Consider the following 15,198-nt stretch of genomic DNA (forward strand, 5'->3'; position numbering starts at 1 on the left):
TTAACCTCATGAAATGGTGGCTACTGCCACATTAGCTCTTTCTGGATCTAAGTATAGATGGAGGATGTAATTCTCAATGCATCTTATTTAAGGAAGCTTACTTTCCATGCCCAGCTCATTTTGGAGCCAATCTCAAGTTCAATGACAGGATTCTTTAGCATTTATTTTCCTGTAAAGTTTTCATTTTGCTAATTGTATATGTAAGGTTCATTGTCACTTTGAAATTCGGTGGATACCACACTGCTAACATGCCAATACTAGCTCTACTCCACAGGGATCAGGAAAGACAAGACCTCAGGGGAAAGGAACCATCTCGGCTGGAACTTAAAAGACAACTAGAGCTTTAGAAAAGAGAAGTGATGAATGAGGTAGCAGTGGGGGTATGGAAATACATGGTCTATTGGGGGAGTCACATTTAGGGGTTGACCTCAAGATGCTTACACTCTATTTTCTGTTACCCATGGGGATCCATTGATGGTCTCTCACCAAGGAGAAACCTGGGCAAGGAATTTACCCTGGAAACACAGAAAACAGCACTACAGCAAAAACAGAGCAGGTGTGGGGCCCGGTTAAATGACAATCAACGGATGAAGCACTTTTTAAGAATGGTTTGCCCCATCCCAGACTTACTATACCAGACTATCCAAGGAGTGTGGCTCAAAACAGTGGGTACAAGGACCCCCTAGGATGAGTGTTCTGAAGCTACTGTTACCATTAAATAAATATTATAATAATGCAGCAAAAGAGAATGAAGATGATTCATAGCGGTAGCGTAAGAAACAGAGAAAGGTACCGTTCACAGGGTGTTTTCAGGCAGATACCATAAGAACGGGTCATCTTAGATCTTAAGGGTAAGAGATGGTATAGCAGAGGAAGCCTCATTTAACTCTTCTCTCTCATTTTCTAATATGAAATACTAGAAGCATGCAGAGAATGCAAACTTAGAAGAAGTAAATGCAGTAAGAGAATCAGGTAGGATGCTTACCAAGAGCTACCGGAAAAAAATACATTTGGATCCAGTTAATTCTTTGCTATGGGGGACCCCTCCTATGCGTTTTAAGATTTTTACAACCTGTCTGCCCTCTACCCACAAGATGTCTGAACAACCCCCATTCCCACAACGTGTGGCAACTAAAAATGACCCTTGATGGAAAAACTGGCCCTGGTTGAGAACTGCTCCAAAGGCATAGCTCTTTACCCTTAGATGTTGGAAAAATAAAAACCTTAAACATCTAAAATTTCTTGAAATTCAGTACGATTTATTTCCATTTTCAAACATCAAATAGCCCTGGACAGTGGCTGGCTTTGGTGCTGAAACAACATTGTGTGCAATTGTTTGGAGCTTTAACACGAATGACTCCAAATGAAAACGAGGAAAACTGAGGCAGGATGACAGTGAAAGTTGTATTTTTCCACAAGAACTGGTAGGTGAATGCTCTCTGCGACCACCAAAAGCTATCCAGGCACAATAAACTCACTGCCAACCTTTTACACCTGGAACAGACAGCATGGCTTCCTAGGAAACTGTCCCCCTCGTTTTCTGATCTTCATCTAAATCTGTTAATCTCTCAACTTGACTGCTCTCTTCATATTTGCATTTAAATGAAAAATAAAATTCTGACATAGGTCTCTTACTGCAGATCATCTTACTTTTTAGCCTTTCCACGTGTTGACGTTGGTGTGCAGGAACTGTTTAAGGAAAATGAAAACTATTTTGTCACACAGTTAATATCCCCCCTAGAACTGTAATCCCTCAACCGTTGTAGGACCACTGTCTCACTTATGGGTAAGGTTAGTATCTATTTTATGAAAAAGAGAATCTCAGGGCACCAAGTTCTTCCCAGAAGCCAGTCACACCTCCACAAATGAATCCGCTCTGTGTTCATAAGAACGATAAAAGACATAAAATGTTTTATGCAGTTCAAGCCACAATGAGTTGGATTAATAAAGGAAACAAAGTTTTACTACTTTGAGATTATTCTCAAGTGGCATATCACTAAAAAAAAAAAAAAAGCAGCTAAGTATCATTATGGCTTAGGGAACTGTATTGTGTTTCTACAACTTTTAGAAGTTCCAAATGAAATGTCACTACCGTTGAGGTTTTAGCTAGAGCAAACTTACATTCCCAGCAGACAGAGCCAAAATGCCCCTAAAGGTCTGCTTCCTGCAAATGCTCTAACTGCACACAAATAGAGAGGGAGCCTCCCCAGCAAGAGACTACTTAGACACATTCTTTTCCGGAACATAGTTGGCTTGTGTTCATGGTCTTGTTTTATATTTACGTACAAGAATCAATACAAGAATAATCTTCCAAATGTTATTTCTTTGTCCACAAGAAATAGGATAAGAAGACATTTTTATCATTGATGGATCTAATATGCTAGCTCCTTGGCAGCTCCAACATTTTTATTCAGGAAGGGAAGGGGGAAAAAGGGCTGAAAAGGGCCAGGGTGGGGGAAAGGATAGTGGAATTATTTTAAGGCAGGGTTTGCTTAGCAAGCACACTTGGGTGTATATAGACTGGAAGTTAATTAGAAATGATGGGGAATGCTAACCTCTTTCGTCCACCAACAAGGGACTCCATGAACGTCCACTGCTGTGGATATAAAAGCATATACAGGCATACCTCAGAGATACAGCAGGTTCGGCTCCAGACCACCCCAGTAAACCAAGTATTGCCATAAAGCAAATAGCACAACAAAATGAGTATCACCAGAAAGCATGCCAAATTAATTTTTTGGTTTCCCAGTGCATGTAAGAGTTATGTTTACACTACACTGTAGTCTGTTAAGTGTGCAACATTTGTTCTAAAAAAGCAATGTACCAGCCTTAGTTTAAAAATACTTCATTGCTAAAAAATGCTATCATCTGAGCTTTCAGCCAGTCATAATCTTTTTAACTGTGGAGGGCCTTGCCTCTGTGTTGATGGCACTGACTAATCAGGGTGGCGGTTGCTAAGGGTTGGGGTGACATTGACGGACTCTTCCTTTCATGAATGCTTTCTCTAGAGTACGCCCTGCTGTTTGATAGCATTTTACCCACAAAACTTCTTTCAACATGGGAGTCAAGCCTCTAAAACCCTGCCATTGCCGTTCTCAACTAAGTTGATGTCGTATTCTAAGTCTTTTGTTGTTAGGTCAACAATCTTCAGAGCATCTTCGTTAGGAGTAGGTTCCATCTCAAGAAACTACCTTCTTTGCTCCACCATAAGAAGCACGTCTTCATCTCTTAAGATTTCTCATGACATGGCAGCAATTCAGTCCCATCTGCAGGCTCCATTTCTAGTTCTTTTGCTGTTTCTGCCACATCCACAGTTACTTCCTCCACTGAAGACTTGAACCCCCCAAAGCTGTCCATGTGTGTTAAAAGCAACTTCTTCGAAATTCCTGTTAATTCTGACATCTTCCCAGGAATGAGAAGTGTTCTTCATGGCACCTAGAATGCCCAGATCAATCACAGGAATCACTACCTGTGGCAGCTATAGCCTGATGAAAGTCAAAATAACATCCATTCTGCAGCCCATGGATCAAGAAGTCATTTTAGCAGGCATGAAAACAACATTAATCTCATTGTCTATCTCCATCAGAGCTCTTGGGTGACGAGGTAGATTGTTCTGAAAGGAACCTTTTTTATAAACAAGAGGTCTCAATAGTGGGTTTTACATATTCAGCAAACCAAGCTGTAAACAGACGGACTGTTATCTAGGCTTTGTTCCACTTGTAGAGCAGACAGAGTAGATTGAGCCTAATTCTTAAGGACCCTAGGAGTTTTTGGAATGGTAAATGAGCCCTGTCTGTAGCCTAAAGTACCAGCTGCATTAGCCCCCTAACAAGACAGTCAGCCTGTCTAGGCATTGACTTCTCCTCTCTAGCTATGAAAGTTCTAGATGGCATCTTCTTTCAACAGAAGGCTGTTTGGTCTACAATGAAAATCGGCTGTTTTGAGTAGCCACCTTCATTGTCTTAGCTAGAACTTCTAGATAACTTGCTGCTTCACCTTGCACTTGTCTGTCATGGAGATGGCTTCTTTGCTAAACCTCATTGACCAACATCTGCTAGCTGCAGACTTTTCTTCTGTCCCTTCATAGAATTAAAGAGTTAGGACCTTGGTCAGGATCAGACTTTGGTTTAAGGGAATACTGTGGCTAGATGGAGATTTTATTCAGACCACTAAAACTTTCTCCATGGAAGGGGTTCACTGGAGTAGTTTTTTTAAATTTTTTTTTTTCCAACGTTTATTTATTTTTAAGACAGAGAGAGACAGAGCATGAACGGGGGAGGGGCAGAGAGAGAGGGAGACACAGAATCGGAAACAGGCTCCAGGCTCTGAGCCATCAGCCCAGAGCCTGACGCGGGGCTCGAACTCCCAGACCGCGAGATAGTGACCTGGCTGAAGTCGGACGCTTAACCGACTGCGCCACCCAGGCGCCCCTGGAGTAGTTTTTTTAAATGTCCTTCATGAGTTTTGCCTTTGTATTCATAGTTTGGCTACCTGTGTCAGGCCTCCCGACTAAGCTTAATCACTTCTAGCTTCTGACTTACAGTCAGAAACATGTGATTCTTCCCCTCACTGGAACACTTAGAGGCCCATGTAGGGTTATTAATTGGCCCACTTTCAATATCATTGTGTGTCGGGAAATAAGGAGGGCCAAGGAGAGGAAGAGAGGGGAACTGAACACACAAAGGGGTGCCACCCTAAACTTACAACAGTACCATCAGTGATCACTGATAACCATAGCAAATAATGAAAGGATTTGAAATACTGTGAGAATTACCAAAATGTGACACAGAGACACCAAGTGAGCCAGTGCTATTGGAAAAAATGATGCCAAAAGACTTGCTTGACACGAGGTTGTCACTAATCTTCAATTTGTACAAACAACAACAAACCATAAAAACAGTATATGCAAAGCACAATAAAACGAGATATGCCTTTATCAGGTCATTTAGTCACCTTTATATTACTAACAAAAGTTGACAATTATACTACTGCTGATCTTGTATTTGATGCCAGCTAAAATTTATCTTTATAGTTGTTTATAAAATGTTATCATTGTTCTAAATTTATTCTTTCATTAGAATGACCAATTTTATTACTTTTTTTCAATTTTATTACTTTCTATTCAAAAAAGTTATTGGGACTATGAAGGTAACTGAAAACCGACATGAGCCCTGACTTCACAGGTCTGTTCTTAGAACACTCTAGGTACTAAAAACCTAACTATACCTTTCCATGGAAAGTATAACCATAGTAAATGTTGAAAGATAGAGGAGACATGAATCCTGTCAGTGAAGGATTCTAAAGAAATAATGGTTAAGGAGTAAAGAAGGGAGGGAAGCACATTCCATGAAGAACACCTTTCTCTGCAATTGCAAAGGCACCATGGTAAGAGGTACTAACAGAAGACTGAAACAAACAAACAAACAAAAGAATGATGGGATGTGGCTTGCCAGGTTATTTATTAAGACCCAGATAGGCAGGCAGACTAGCTAGGAATATCTGCATTTCACAAATGTGATTGTGGTCCTCATATGGAGAATGACCTAAAAAGGGAGCATGAGTGGATGTGAGGTATCAACATGAGACACAGTGGGGACAGGACCCCTGTTGTAAGGATGGTGACCAACGCTCAAGGAGGGAGGTGGAAATAACAAGCGCAGGGACCAGTAACAGACTGGACATAGAGAGGTAAGGAAGAAGTAAGATTTTGGGCTCAAGAACTGGGTAGACACTGGTAGACTTCTGAAAGTGTGGGGACTAGAAAGCACATCCTTGCAAGAGACAACTCTTGACTTAAATCCAAGTGTTATATAAGTCTTACTCCTCACAGGAAGTATCCCTCCTTGAGCAAATCATCTGGATGTGGAATCTCACCATGCTGTTTGGATATGCTGGCTGTCGACTCTGATTCCTTTATTTTAAAGTGGGCTCCCGAAGGAGCTGCAATGAATTGAGTGACTCATCCAGCAAGTCCCTGCTCCATACGATTTGACATAAAGGGTGATATTAGGCAATGGGCTTTTCAAAAGGCCAAAGTAATGGGAAGGTACCAGCCAAGGAGGTTTATCAACATAAAATAGCGTCGCTGGTGGTGCCAGGATAAACTGAAGGGGGGACACCACATAGTTAATAACCTGGGGAAGTTGTAAATGAGAGTTGTGTTTGTCTGTACTTGCCTTTGTAGTTTTGACTTTATTGCCACTGCTACAGGACCAACCTGAGTAATCTGGCAGCACTTTACAATCCTCTCCTTCCAAGCAAGGATTCATGTGGCACCACCACTTCTGAATCACGATGGAAGCTGGAAAACAAAGGCCAATGTTCGTGAAGGTGTTTCCTCCTCCAAACAGGGACGACATGAAGCTCAGATGGATCAGTATACAGATTTTAGACTGTAAATAAGAACTATTTCAACGTACGTCAATTTAAAGACTGCGTTCAGCCACATGCTCTAGAAAACAGTGAGATCCCAAGCTTTACAACATGCCTGGGTATGGATTTGGCTGGGGTTTTTTTTTTTTTCCCGCCCATGACCTTAGGCTATTTAACTCCTCTTGGACTCAGTTTCTTCATCTGTAACATGGGGATAAAAATAGAACCTCACCACAGATGTCAAGAAGATAAAGGTAATCCACAGCAAAGTCTTGGCTAACCACGGACCAGTCACTGGGTTGTCAGAAAATGTTAGCTACTGGTGTGGTCATCATTTTGTAGGTTACAACAGTGCATATTGAGCTGGCAAAGTCAGTACATTTGACGGACTTTGTTGCCAGTGGCACAGATTAAAAACAGTAAATGTTTCCATCACAGAGGGGTTCATCTCTCCATGCCAGTCCAGCAAGTGGTGGAATAACTCCTTAAACCCAACAGCTGGAAGCCAAGTAAAAGTTGGTAAGCCTGGTACTCCCTCACATGCCCACATCCTAGGCTTGTTCTCTCACCTGAGAATTCTCTTTCCTCCTTACCCCATCATCCCTGCTGACATCTACCAGTAAGAATTCTCCAGGTGTGGACGCAGACTACGAGAAGTTAAGGAAACTCCATCAACTTGGCCAGGTATTCTCACAGAGTCAAAGGACAAAAGGGAATGTGATTCATATTTAAAGGTGGGCCCAGCCAGAAGGCTGGTACGGATCAGAGATCTAGGGCTGCAGGTAGTGTGTGTGGATTAAGGGAGATGGGGTGGCTGAGCCCTGTTTCTCTCTTGTTTTTAATTTTTTTTTTAAGTTTGTTTATTTTTGAGAGAGACAGAGACAGTGTGAGTGGAGGAGGGGTGGACAGAGAGAATCCCAAGCAGGCTCCATGCTGCCACCGCAGAGCCTGATGCAAGGCTGGAACTCATGAAACTGTGAGATCGTAACCTGAGCTGAAACCAAGAGTCAGACGCCTAACTGACAGAGCCACCCAGGCACGCAGAGCTCTGTTTTTCTGTTGAAATAGCAGCACTTAGGTAAAAAAACATACCTCAATGGATGTGACTTTAACTACCATGTCTTGGGAAGTCTGAACTCCATTTCAAGCAAATCTTGAGAATTCCTAATAGCTAGTTTTTACTGAGGGTCAGGCATCCTGCTAAATGTATTTCCTTCATTTTATGGAGAAGAAAAGGCTGAGGCTCAAAGTCACACTGGGCAAACAGCACTGGAACAGAGGCATTCGACCACTGGAGCCCCCTCATCAACCCTTGTTGTATTCATACCCCTCTCTCACACCAGCGAGCTGTAGTAGAAACAACTAGAGGTATAGAGGCAGTAACAAAAGTAGATAATACAGCAAGCTCATGCATTAAAAACTCTTCTCCTGTCAGGCAACAGCACTATGGCAGGATTAGGGCACAGGACCATTTCATTATCAGCTGAAATGGCCAGACATTGTGTTTACTCTACACGAAACCACCATTCCTTATTCTGGCCCAATACTGTGCTACTATCAGATTAGAGTCCCATTAAAACCAATAATCCCTAAATGAGGCACAATCGTGATCTAGAAAAACCATACGTTAGAAGGTGCCAACACTGAGAAAGGAATATAGCTCTATGGGTTACTCATTTTGGCAGTAATTTCCAATGAACCTGAGTAGACAGAGACGGTAGGATGAAGTTGGAGAAAGCTGTATGCTCTTCAGTCACAAATATTATAGAAATCTCACCTTAAAACTGGGTGGAGCTTTGTTATTTTCTTTTTTAACATTTATTTATTTTTGGGACAGAGAGAGACAGAGCATGAACGGGGGAGGGGCAGAGAGAGAGGGAGACACAGAATCGGAAACAAGCTCCAGGCTCTGAGCCATCAGCCCAGAGCCCGATGCGGGGCTCGAACTCACGGACCGCGAGATTGTGACCTGGCTGAAGTCGGACGCTTAACCGACTGCGCCACCCAGGCGCCCCAAGCTTTGTTATTTTCAAAGCCCCTTTCTATACCGTTGTTCTTTTGGTTGTCCCAACAACCTTCAGCAGCAGGAAGAAGAGGCAGATGGTTCCGGAAATAAAAACAAGAGCCTTCCACAAAGCGAGTAAAATGAGGGAGGAGGTATGAGAAGCTAGGCTTCTTCCTCTTGATCTGCAAGTCTTTCAACTGTACCACAATTTACAATAATAGTTTAGGTTACCATAGGCTACACAGAGTTTGACCAGATTCAGTGTGCTGACCAGTCCTTCATTATTTTCTGAATACCTCAGGTTGGTCCCAAGTGGATATAAAGATAAATAAGAGATGGTTCCCAACCCTCAATTTGGAAATTCCATCTGCAGGACTGCAAAAGTTATATAAATGTTGACAGAGCTTAGTTATATTTACACAGAGTTACAGCTGAATTTAAAATACTTTTTTTTATCTTTAAAACAGTTTTCTTAGGCAGATTTTCTGCCACTCAGCAGTGGCAACCTGACAGGTGTCAGGGCTTCATGGAGGATTCCAAAGAGGCCCAGACAGATGACAAGTGATCTGTGGAAGTGAAGACACTTGGCGCTTTGAGACAGGGAGTGGCCCACCAGAAAGCCAGGAGGAGGTCCATGTGGCTGCAGTGAGGGGTCAGCAGAAGAGCAAAGGACAGTCAGCTGAGCAAGGTGGTCTGAGAAGCAACCTTCAGGGGCTCTTAATGTCAATTCCAGATTAGACTTGATTTCTCAAGCAGAAGGGAGCTATGGAAAGTTTCTAGTAAGGTGGTTCCACAACCAAGGGAAAACTGTGTGCCCAGGAGAGCTAGTCTGGCAGGTGATAAACCATTGGGGACAAAAAGGAGTCTGAAAGAGACCAAGTGAGGCATAAGTTGAGAAATCTGGGCGTAAATTCCCTACAGAGGAAAAATTTGATTCTTTCTATCTCAACTTCACAGCAGAGAAATACAAGCCCTTATTGGCCTCATGGGGTCCCAAGATAATTCTGATGCCAAATCTAGAAAAGGAGCTTGAGGGGATTTAAAAAAATGCCAATTCTTAACTATAGAAAAGAGTAAAATAGTTTCAGAATACTTTAAAAACGTAAATTTATTTAAATAAAATAACAAAGCATGGAAGATCAAGCTCTTGTGAAATTATTTACCAGTTTTCTTTCATTTAACTGGAAAATGTGATTTTTCTGAAGACAGATTCACAGTAGGTTCCTTAAAATAGACTTTAAATTTCAGGATAGGTTGCTATTTGCTTGAAAAAAATCATTTTCATATCTTAGTGAATACGTGGGACCCTACAAGTGTGTTAAAGACTTACTTAACAACAAATACTCTTTCAGAAAGGAAACCTTCACGAGAAGCACCACAGTAGCCACAAGAAAAGTTTCCAGTTCCTTAATGGGTTAAAGACTGACTAAAGAACTCACAGCTAAAGTGAGGACCATTTAAGGGTTTCACCCACCAGTGAATAAGGTGATTAAAAAGTCCAGAAGTACGGGCATCTGGGTGTCTCAGTGGGTTGAGCATCCAACTTCAGCTCAGGTCATGATCTCACAGCTCATGGCTTCAAGCCCCCTGTCCGGCTATGTGCTGACAGCTCAGAGCCTGGAGCCCACCTGGGATTCTGTGGCTCCCTCTGCCCCTCCCCCTGCTGGTATTCTGTCTTTCTCTCAAAAATAAACAAACATTAAAAAAAATCTTTAGAAAAAAGCCCAGAAGGTCAAGCTCTGAGTGCGTACTGAGCTCAGCTTTGGGTGGAAACAAAGGACCCAGGAGCAGGATTTTGTTAAAATAACTCTTGAGAACATCTGCCCACTTAACTGAGCCTTGTCTCCATAGGAAAATAAGTTTGTAGGAGGTATCTATTTTATCCTGTTATAAAATTTCATAATGAGAAAGTGTCTTGTCACTTCTATTTTTAAAATAAAATTCTTTAGAAAGCCCCATGCCTTCCTGACTTATGAAAATACAAAACATCCCTATCTTCAAGCTGCCAACCTGTAATGAATTTCTAGTTTTATGCAGAAAGAAGACAAAACCAAACCAAAACAAAACAAAACAAAAAACCCTGAAGCTCTGCTTTTATGGTAGTGACTAGTGTTTTCTGTAATGGTGTTTTCTAGGTGAAAATATAATGGGACCAATTAGCTATTTCGTTCCTGGTACATTTCCTGTCCTCTCTGTTGCATAAAGTAGATTGAGATTTTTTTCTATTCCTTGTCCCAATTAAATATTACTCCATGACATAAAACACAATATGTATTCATATAGCTATTTACATAAACCCACCTTTGAATAAGACTACCAACAAACAGGCTCACTTCTCAGGAGGTGGTCTTCCATTTTTTGTCTTAGTTCAGTTGTATTTACGCCCAGTTAAGCTTTTCTAACAAAAAGGGCACTTTGATGCTGAAACTACAGACAGAAAGGTGAAGAACACATCTTCCTAGAATATGGATGTCTTAAAAATAGAAACGATCACAAAAATATGCTCTGAGTGTCTAATATACTTAGCTACTTTGTTCTTAACATTGTCATTTCAAGATGCTCTTGGCGAATTAACCTTAAAGAAAGGTTTATTAACTTTAAGCCGTTGGTTAACTTTAAAGGTAGGCAGGGGGGAAGACCTGCCAATTTAGATTTGTTATTTCAAGAAAAGAAGCCATTCCAACCTGACCCAGGTAACATGCAAAAAGGCAGTCCTAAGAACACGATTTTTTGTTCAAGAACCTTTCACTTGTTCACACACTTCACATATAACAAGGTACTGTTTTTTCCATAAAGTACACAGAGTACTGACTGAAGCTGTGGATAAATATGTACAGAACGATCTTTTGGGATCTAGGTTTGTCTTCTAAACTACGTGCAAGCTCACACAGTACAACCATGTACAGCAGGGACCTGCCTCTAAGGCAGAGTTACTTGATCGTAGCCCTTTAGAGGCCCCATAATTCTCGATTGTATGGGGTATACATGCAAATGATAACACTGTCACCAGCATCCCTGACTTCAACCCACGAGATGCCAGTAGCACCCTCTCCCCCAGTATACAACCCAAAGTATTTCCAGACATCATCAAATATCCCTAGGATGGCCAAAATCACCCCTGGTTAAGAAACATTGATCGAGGTGGGGTGCCTGGGTGGGTCGGTCAGTTAAAGGTCTGACTCTTTCTCACCATTGGTTGAGTGTGAGCCCTGCAAGGGTCTCTGCACTGACAGTGCAGAGCCTGCTTGGGATTCTGTCTCTCCCCTTCTCTGCCCCTCCCCCACTTGCACACACTCTCTCTCAAAAATAAAGGGGCGCCTGGGTGGTTCAGTCAGCTAAGCATCCAATTTCAGCTCAGGTCATCATGCTGCGGTCTACCGTCCACGGGTTCGAGCCCCAGTCCAGTTCTGTGCAGACAGCTCGGAGTCTGGAGCCTGCTTCGGATTGTGTCTCCCTCTCTCTGCCCGCCCACCCAACTTGCCCGGTTTCTCTCTCTTGCAAAATAATAAACATGAAAAAAAAAAATTTAACTCTGGTTACGGAGATGTACTCAGCCCATGATGAGAAACTGAGCTAGTTCATGAGACTTCATTAAAGCTTTGGCTGGTGAAAATAATCCCAATACATGGTAAATACAATGCCACCTCTACTCCTTATCTTCCCTCCTGCCTCCACTGTGGCCAATCCCCCAAGATGAAAATCTGCATCATCTCTCTCTGAATCTGTTTCTCTGGCTCATTCTCACTGCTCTCTCTCCCACACACAAATCCTGGCTACTCGAGGGCTCACCCTGAAACCTATGCTGACAACCTATCTGACCCGTCAAATTCAGAGATCACATCGTTCCTTTTCAGGAATTTTAGGGTATTTGAGATCAACTTTGCTCCTTGAATATAAATTCGCCAAAGGCAAGAATTAAATCCTAAAATTCGAGTTGACGGCAGGTCTCTAATAGCAAAGGCTCTGTCTGCATCTCCAGTCTCAACTATGACCACCTCAGAGCCCAAACGAGCTGCTTCTAGTTCCCATGGTCACCCTGCTCATCCTGACATGCTTTACCCTGCTACGCCACTTAGTTCCCCTCCTGCCTGGTGAAATCAGACCTCACTGGATGTCATCCCTGACCCCACATCTGCTTACTCTTCAAGTACCTTATTTCCTAGAGTTTGTCTCTCTTTCCCCATAAACTGAGCTCCTTGAAAGCAGGGCCAGGGTCCCATTAACATGCTATCCCCCAGCACCTAGGACATGCCAGGTACAATGCGCTAAGTTAAAATATAATGAACCAATGTATGCAGCGTGCACATCCTTCCAACCTCCCCCAGTGCTTCTGTAAAGTACACCTTGTTGTCATTCACCCTACCGCCACTGGGAAAAACTCAGAAACCCACTTTGTCTTTCAGGTGGCATCATGGAACACAGCCAGTCACAAAACCTTGTGAAATCACATCTTGAAGACAGACTCTGTAACTTATCACACAGTCCATAAAGCCACGCAAGTTGTCTACAATATGAACAGGAATTCTAGGCCTTAACTAAGTAATCTGTGACATCTCAGAAAACAAACTGGGGCATCAGAAGAAGAAAAAAAATAGCTGCCTCCCATTTCTCAGCTTTTATTAGTCTTTTTTAAACCCAATGTTTAGAAAGCATTCACTCTGACAAAATAAATGATGCTTCACCATAGTACACATTTATCCCGTTTTATCATAAAGCATTCAGCATTATCTCTGTAGAGTGGTATTTTTTTTTAATTTTTTTTTTCAACGTTTATTTATTTTTGGGACAGAGAGAGACAGAGCATGAACGGGGGAGGGGCAAAGAGAGAGGGAGACACAGAATCGGAAGCAGGCTCCAGGCTCTGGGCCATCATCAGCCCAGAGCCCGACGCGGGGTTCGAACTCACGGACCGCGAGATCGTGACCTGGCTGAAGTCGGACGCTTAACCGACTGCGCCACCCAGGCGCCCCTGTAGAGTGGTATTTTGATAAATGTGAAGAATACAGTTCCCGTCATTAAACAGCTGCGTATATTTGGCAGTTGAAGATTCAAATGGAAACATGCTCACCAACCACATAGTTGTTTGCTGTAGGAACCAAGTAACCTTGGCTATAATCAAGTAATTTCCCACCCCTCTGCCCAAATCCCCAATGTGTGGGACAGACACATTTCAACAATACAGGATTTTATAAGTTAATTATAACTAAGAAAAAAAAAGAACTTATTGGAGGAAAAACAACACCTAATTTTTCTCCCTTTTTAACTAATAAAAGCTATGATTTTATGGAAAAGCAATGGAAACACAAGGTAAGTATCTGTGCTCTAGATTAACAGAAATGCGTAAGGAGATTCCACTTTCTATGTCAACATTAATTAATGCCCTGCTCCAATGTCTTCTCGCTTTTGTTTTAATTTAAATGTAAATTCAAGTGAATTTTATATTTTAGATCCTCTCCACATTCTTATTGACAAATATGAAAAGAGGAACGGATCAGCAGAGACTAGGTCTTCCACAAACCAACTAGCAGCATGATCCTGCATAATTATTGTGGGATAAAGATTATTATGGGATAAAGCTAAAAAGCCCTAATGGAAGCATTCAAATAATGAATAGAAGATCAGGGGGATATGAAAACAGACACATATTCTAACTAGAGCCTAAACTACGACTTCCAACATCTCCTCTGTGACTTTGATCCAATAAACATTTATTGAACACTGACTGTTTGCCAGGCTAGGCTAGGTGCAGGGGACACAAATATTAACACACAATCATAATCCTATCCTTCAGGATTTGGTTATTCTCTGGATACAAATGTTGTATTCATGAGCTACATATGTACATACAGCTAATCCTGCAATGTTCAATAGAGAAGCTTCTAGTTACAAGTTCCAATTTAAATTTAAATCCATACCAGTAACATCTCAAATGCTCAATAGCCACATGTGGTTAGTGGTTACCAATGTTAGTGGACATACGTGCATCAACACATCTAGCTGAGATATATAGAAAGAATATACACATCATCAGAGAATGTTCTACTGAACCAACTCTGCTCAGATACCAAATAATTGATCTCTATTACTTACTCATCGTATGACACTAAGGAAATCATTTAGTTAGCATATGAGTCTCTTTGTCTTGACACAGACACAACTAAAATGTCCTGCAGTAGATGAACAGCTAAACAAATTATTACCCAGCCATTCAATGAAATGCTAATCAAGCGAGTAAAAAAAAATGAAAGAAAAAAGGCAAAACAAAACAAAACAAAAAACAGCTCAATAGGTACCAGCACACAAAGATCTCATCAACATAATAATGATAACAGGTTGGATTAAGAAGTACACAATATTGGTAGAGGGACCAAGATGGCAGAACAGCATGGAAGGGTTTTTTTTGTTTTTGGGGTTGTTTGTTTTTTTTGCATCTCTCATCCATGAAATACAGCCAGATCAACACTAAAACACCTTGCACACCTAGAAAACTGATTTGAAGATTAACACAATATGCACAACCTGAACCACAGAACTCAGCAGGTATAGGGCACAAAGAGGTGAACTGGGGGAGAGAGAAGCCACAGAGGGCAGGGAGCTGCTTTTGCTTGCAGAGAGAGGACAGAGGGGGGTGGGGAGAGTACAGAAAAAGCATCTGGAGACAAAGTGGAAAGTGGAAAAGTGGAAACAGCCACAGGGACTGAACAAAAAAGGGAGAAAGGAGAGGGTTTAAATTCTATTATGACTCTATAAACAAGGGGAGCACAGAGTCTGAAACTCTGTAGCTCTATACCTAGCAGGACTCTGGTGGGAAGGGCAAATCC

The 15,198-nt window shown here is 41.8% G+C and overlaps 1 protein-coding gene across 1 annotated transcript in view; it reads right to left on the reverse strand.

Moving 5' to 3' along the window:
- Nucleotides 1–2,527: 2,527 nt before the first annotated feature.
- Nucleotides 2,528–15,198, reverse strand: part of TAFA4 (TAFA chemokine like family member 4) — a 169,152-nt gene continuing 156,481 nt past the window's right edge. Inside the window, exons 5-6 of the mRNA XM_032592487.1 lie at nt 6,177–6,301; nt 2,528–2,596 (exon numbers count right to left, since the gene is read on the reverse strand). Of these exons, the coding sequence (XP_032448378.1) occupies nt 2,528–2,596; nt 6,177–6,301 (194 nt within the window). The remainder of the gene's footprint in view (nt 2,597–6,176; nt 6,302–15,198) is intronic.

Source organism: Lynx canadensis, chromosome A2, assembly GCF_007474595.2.
Source record: "Lynx canadensis isolate LIC74 chromosome A2, mLynCan4.pri.v2, whole genome shotgun sequence".
Lineage (NCBI taxonomy): Eukaryota > Metazoa > Chordata > Mammalia > Carnivora > Felidae > Lynx > Lynx canadensis.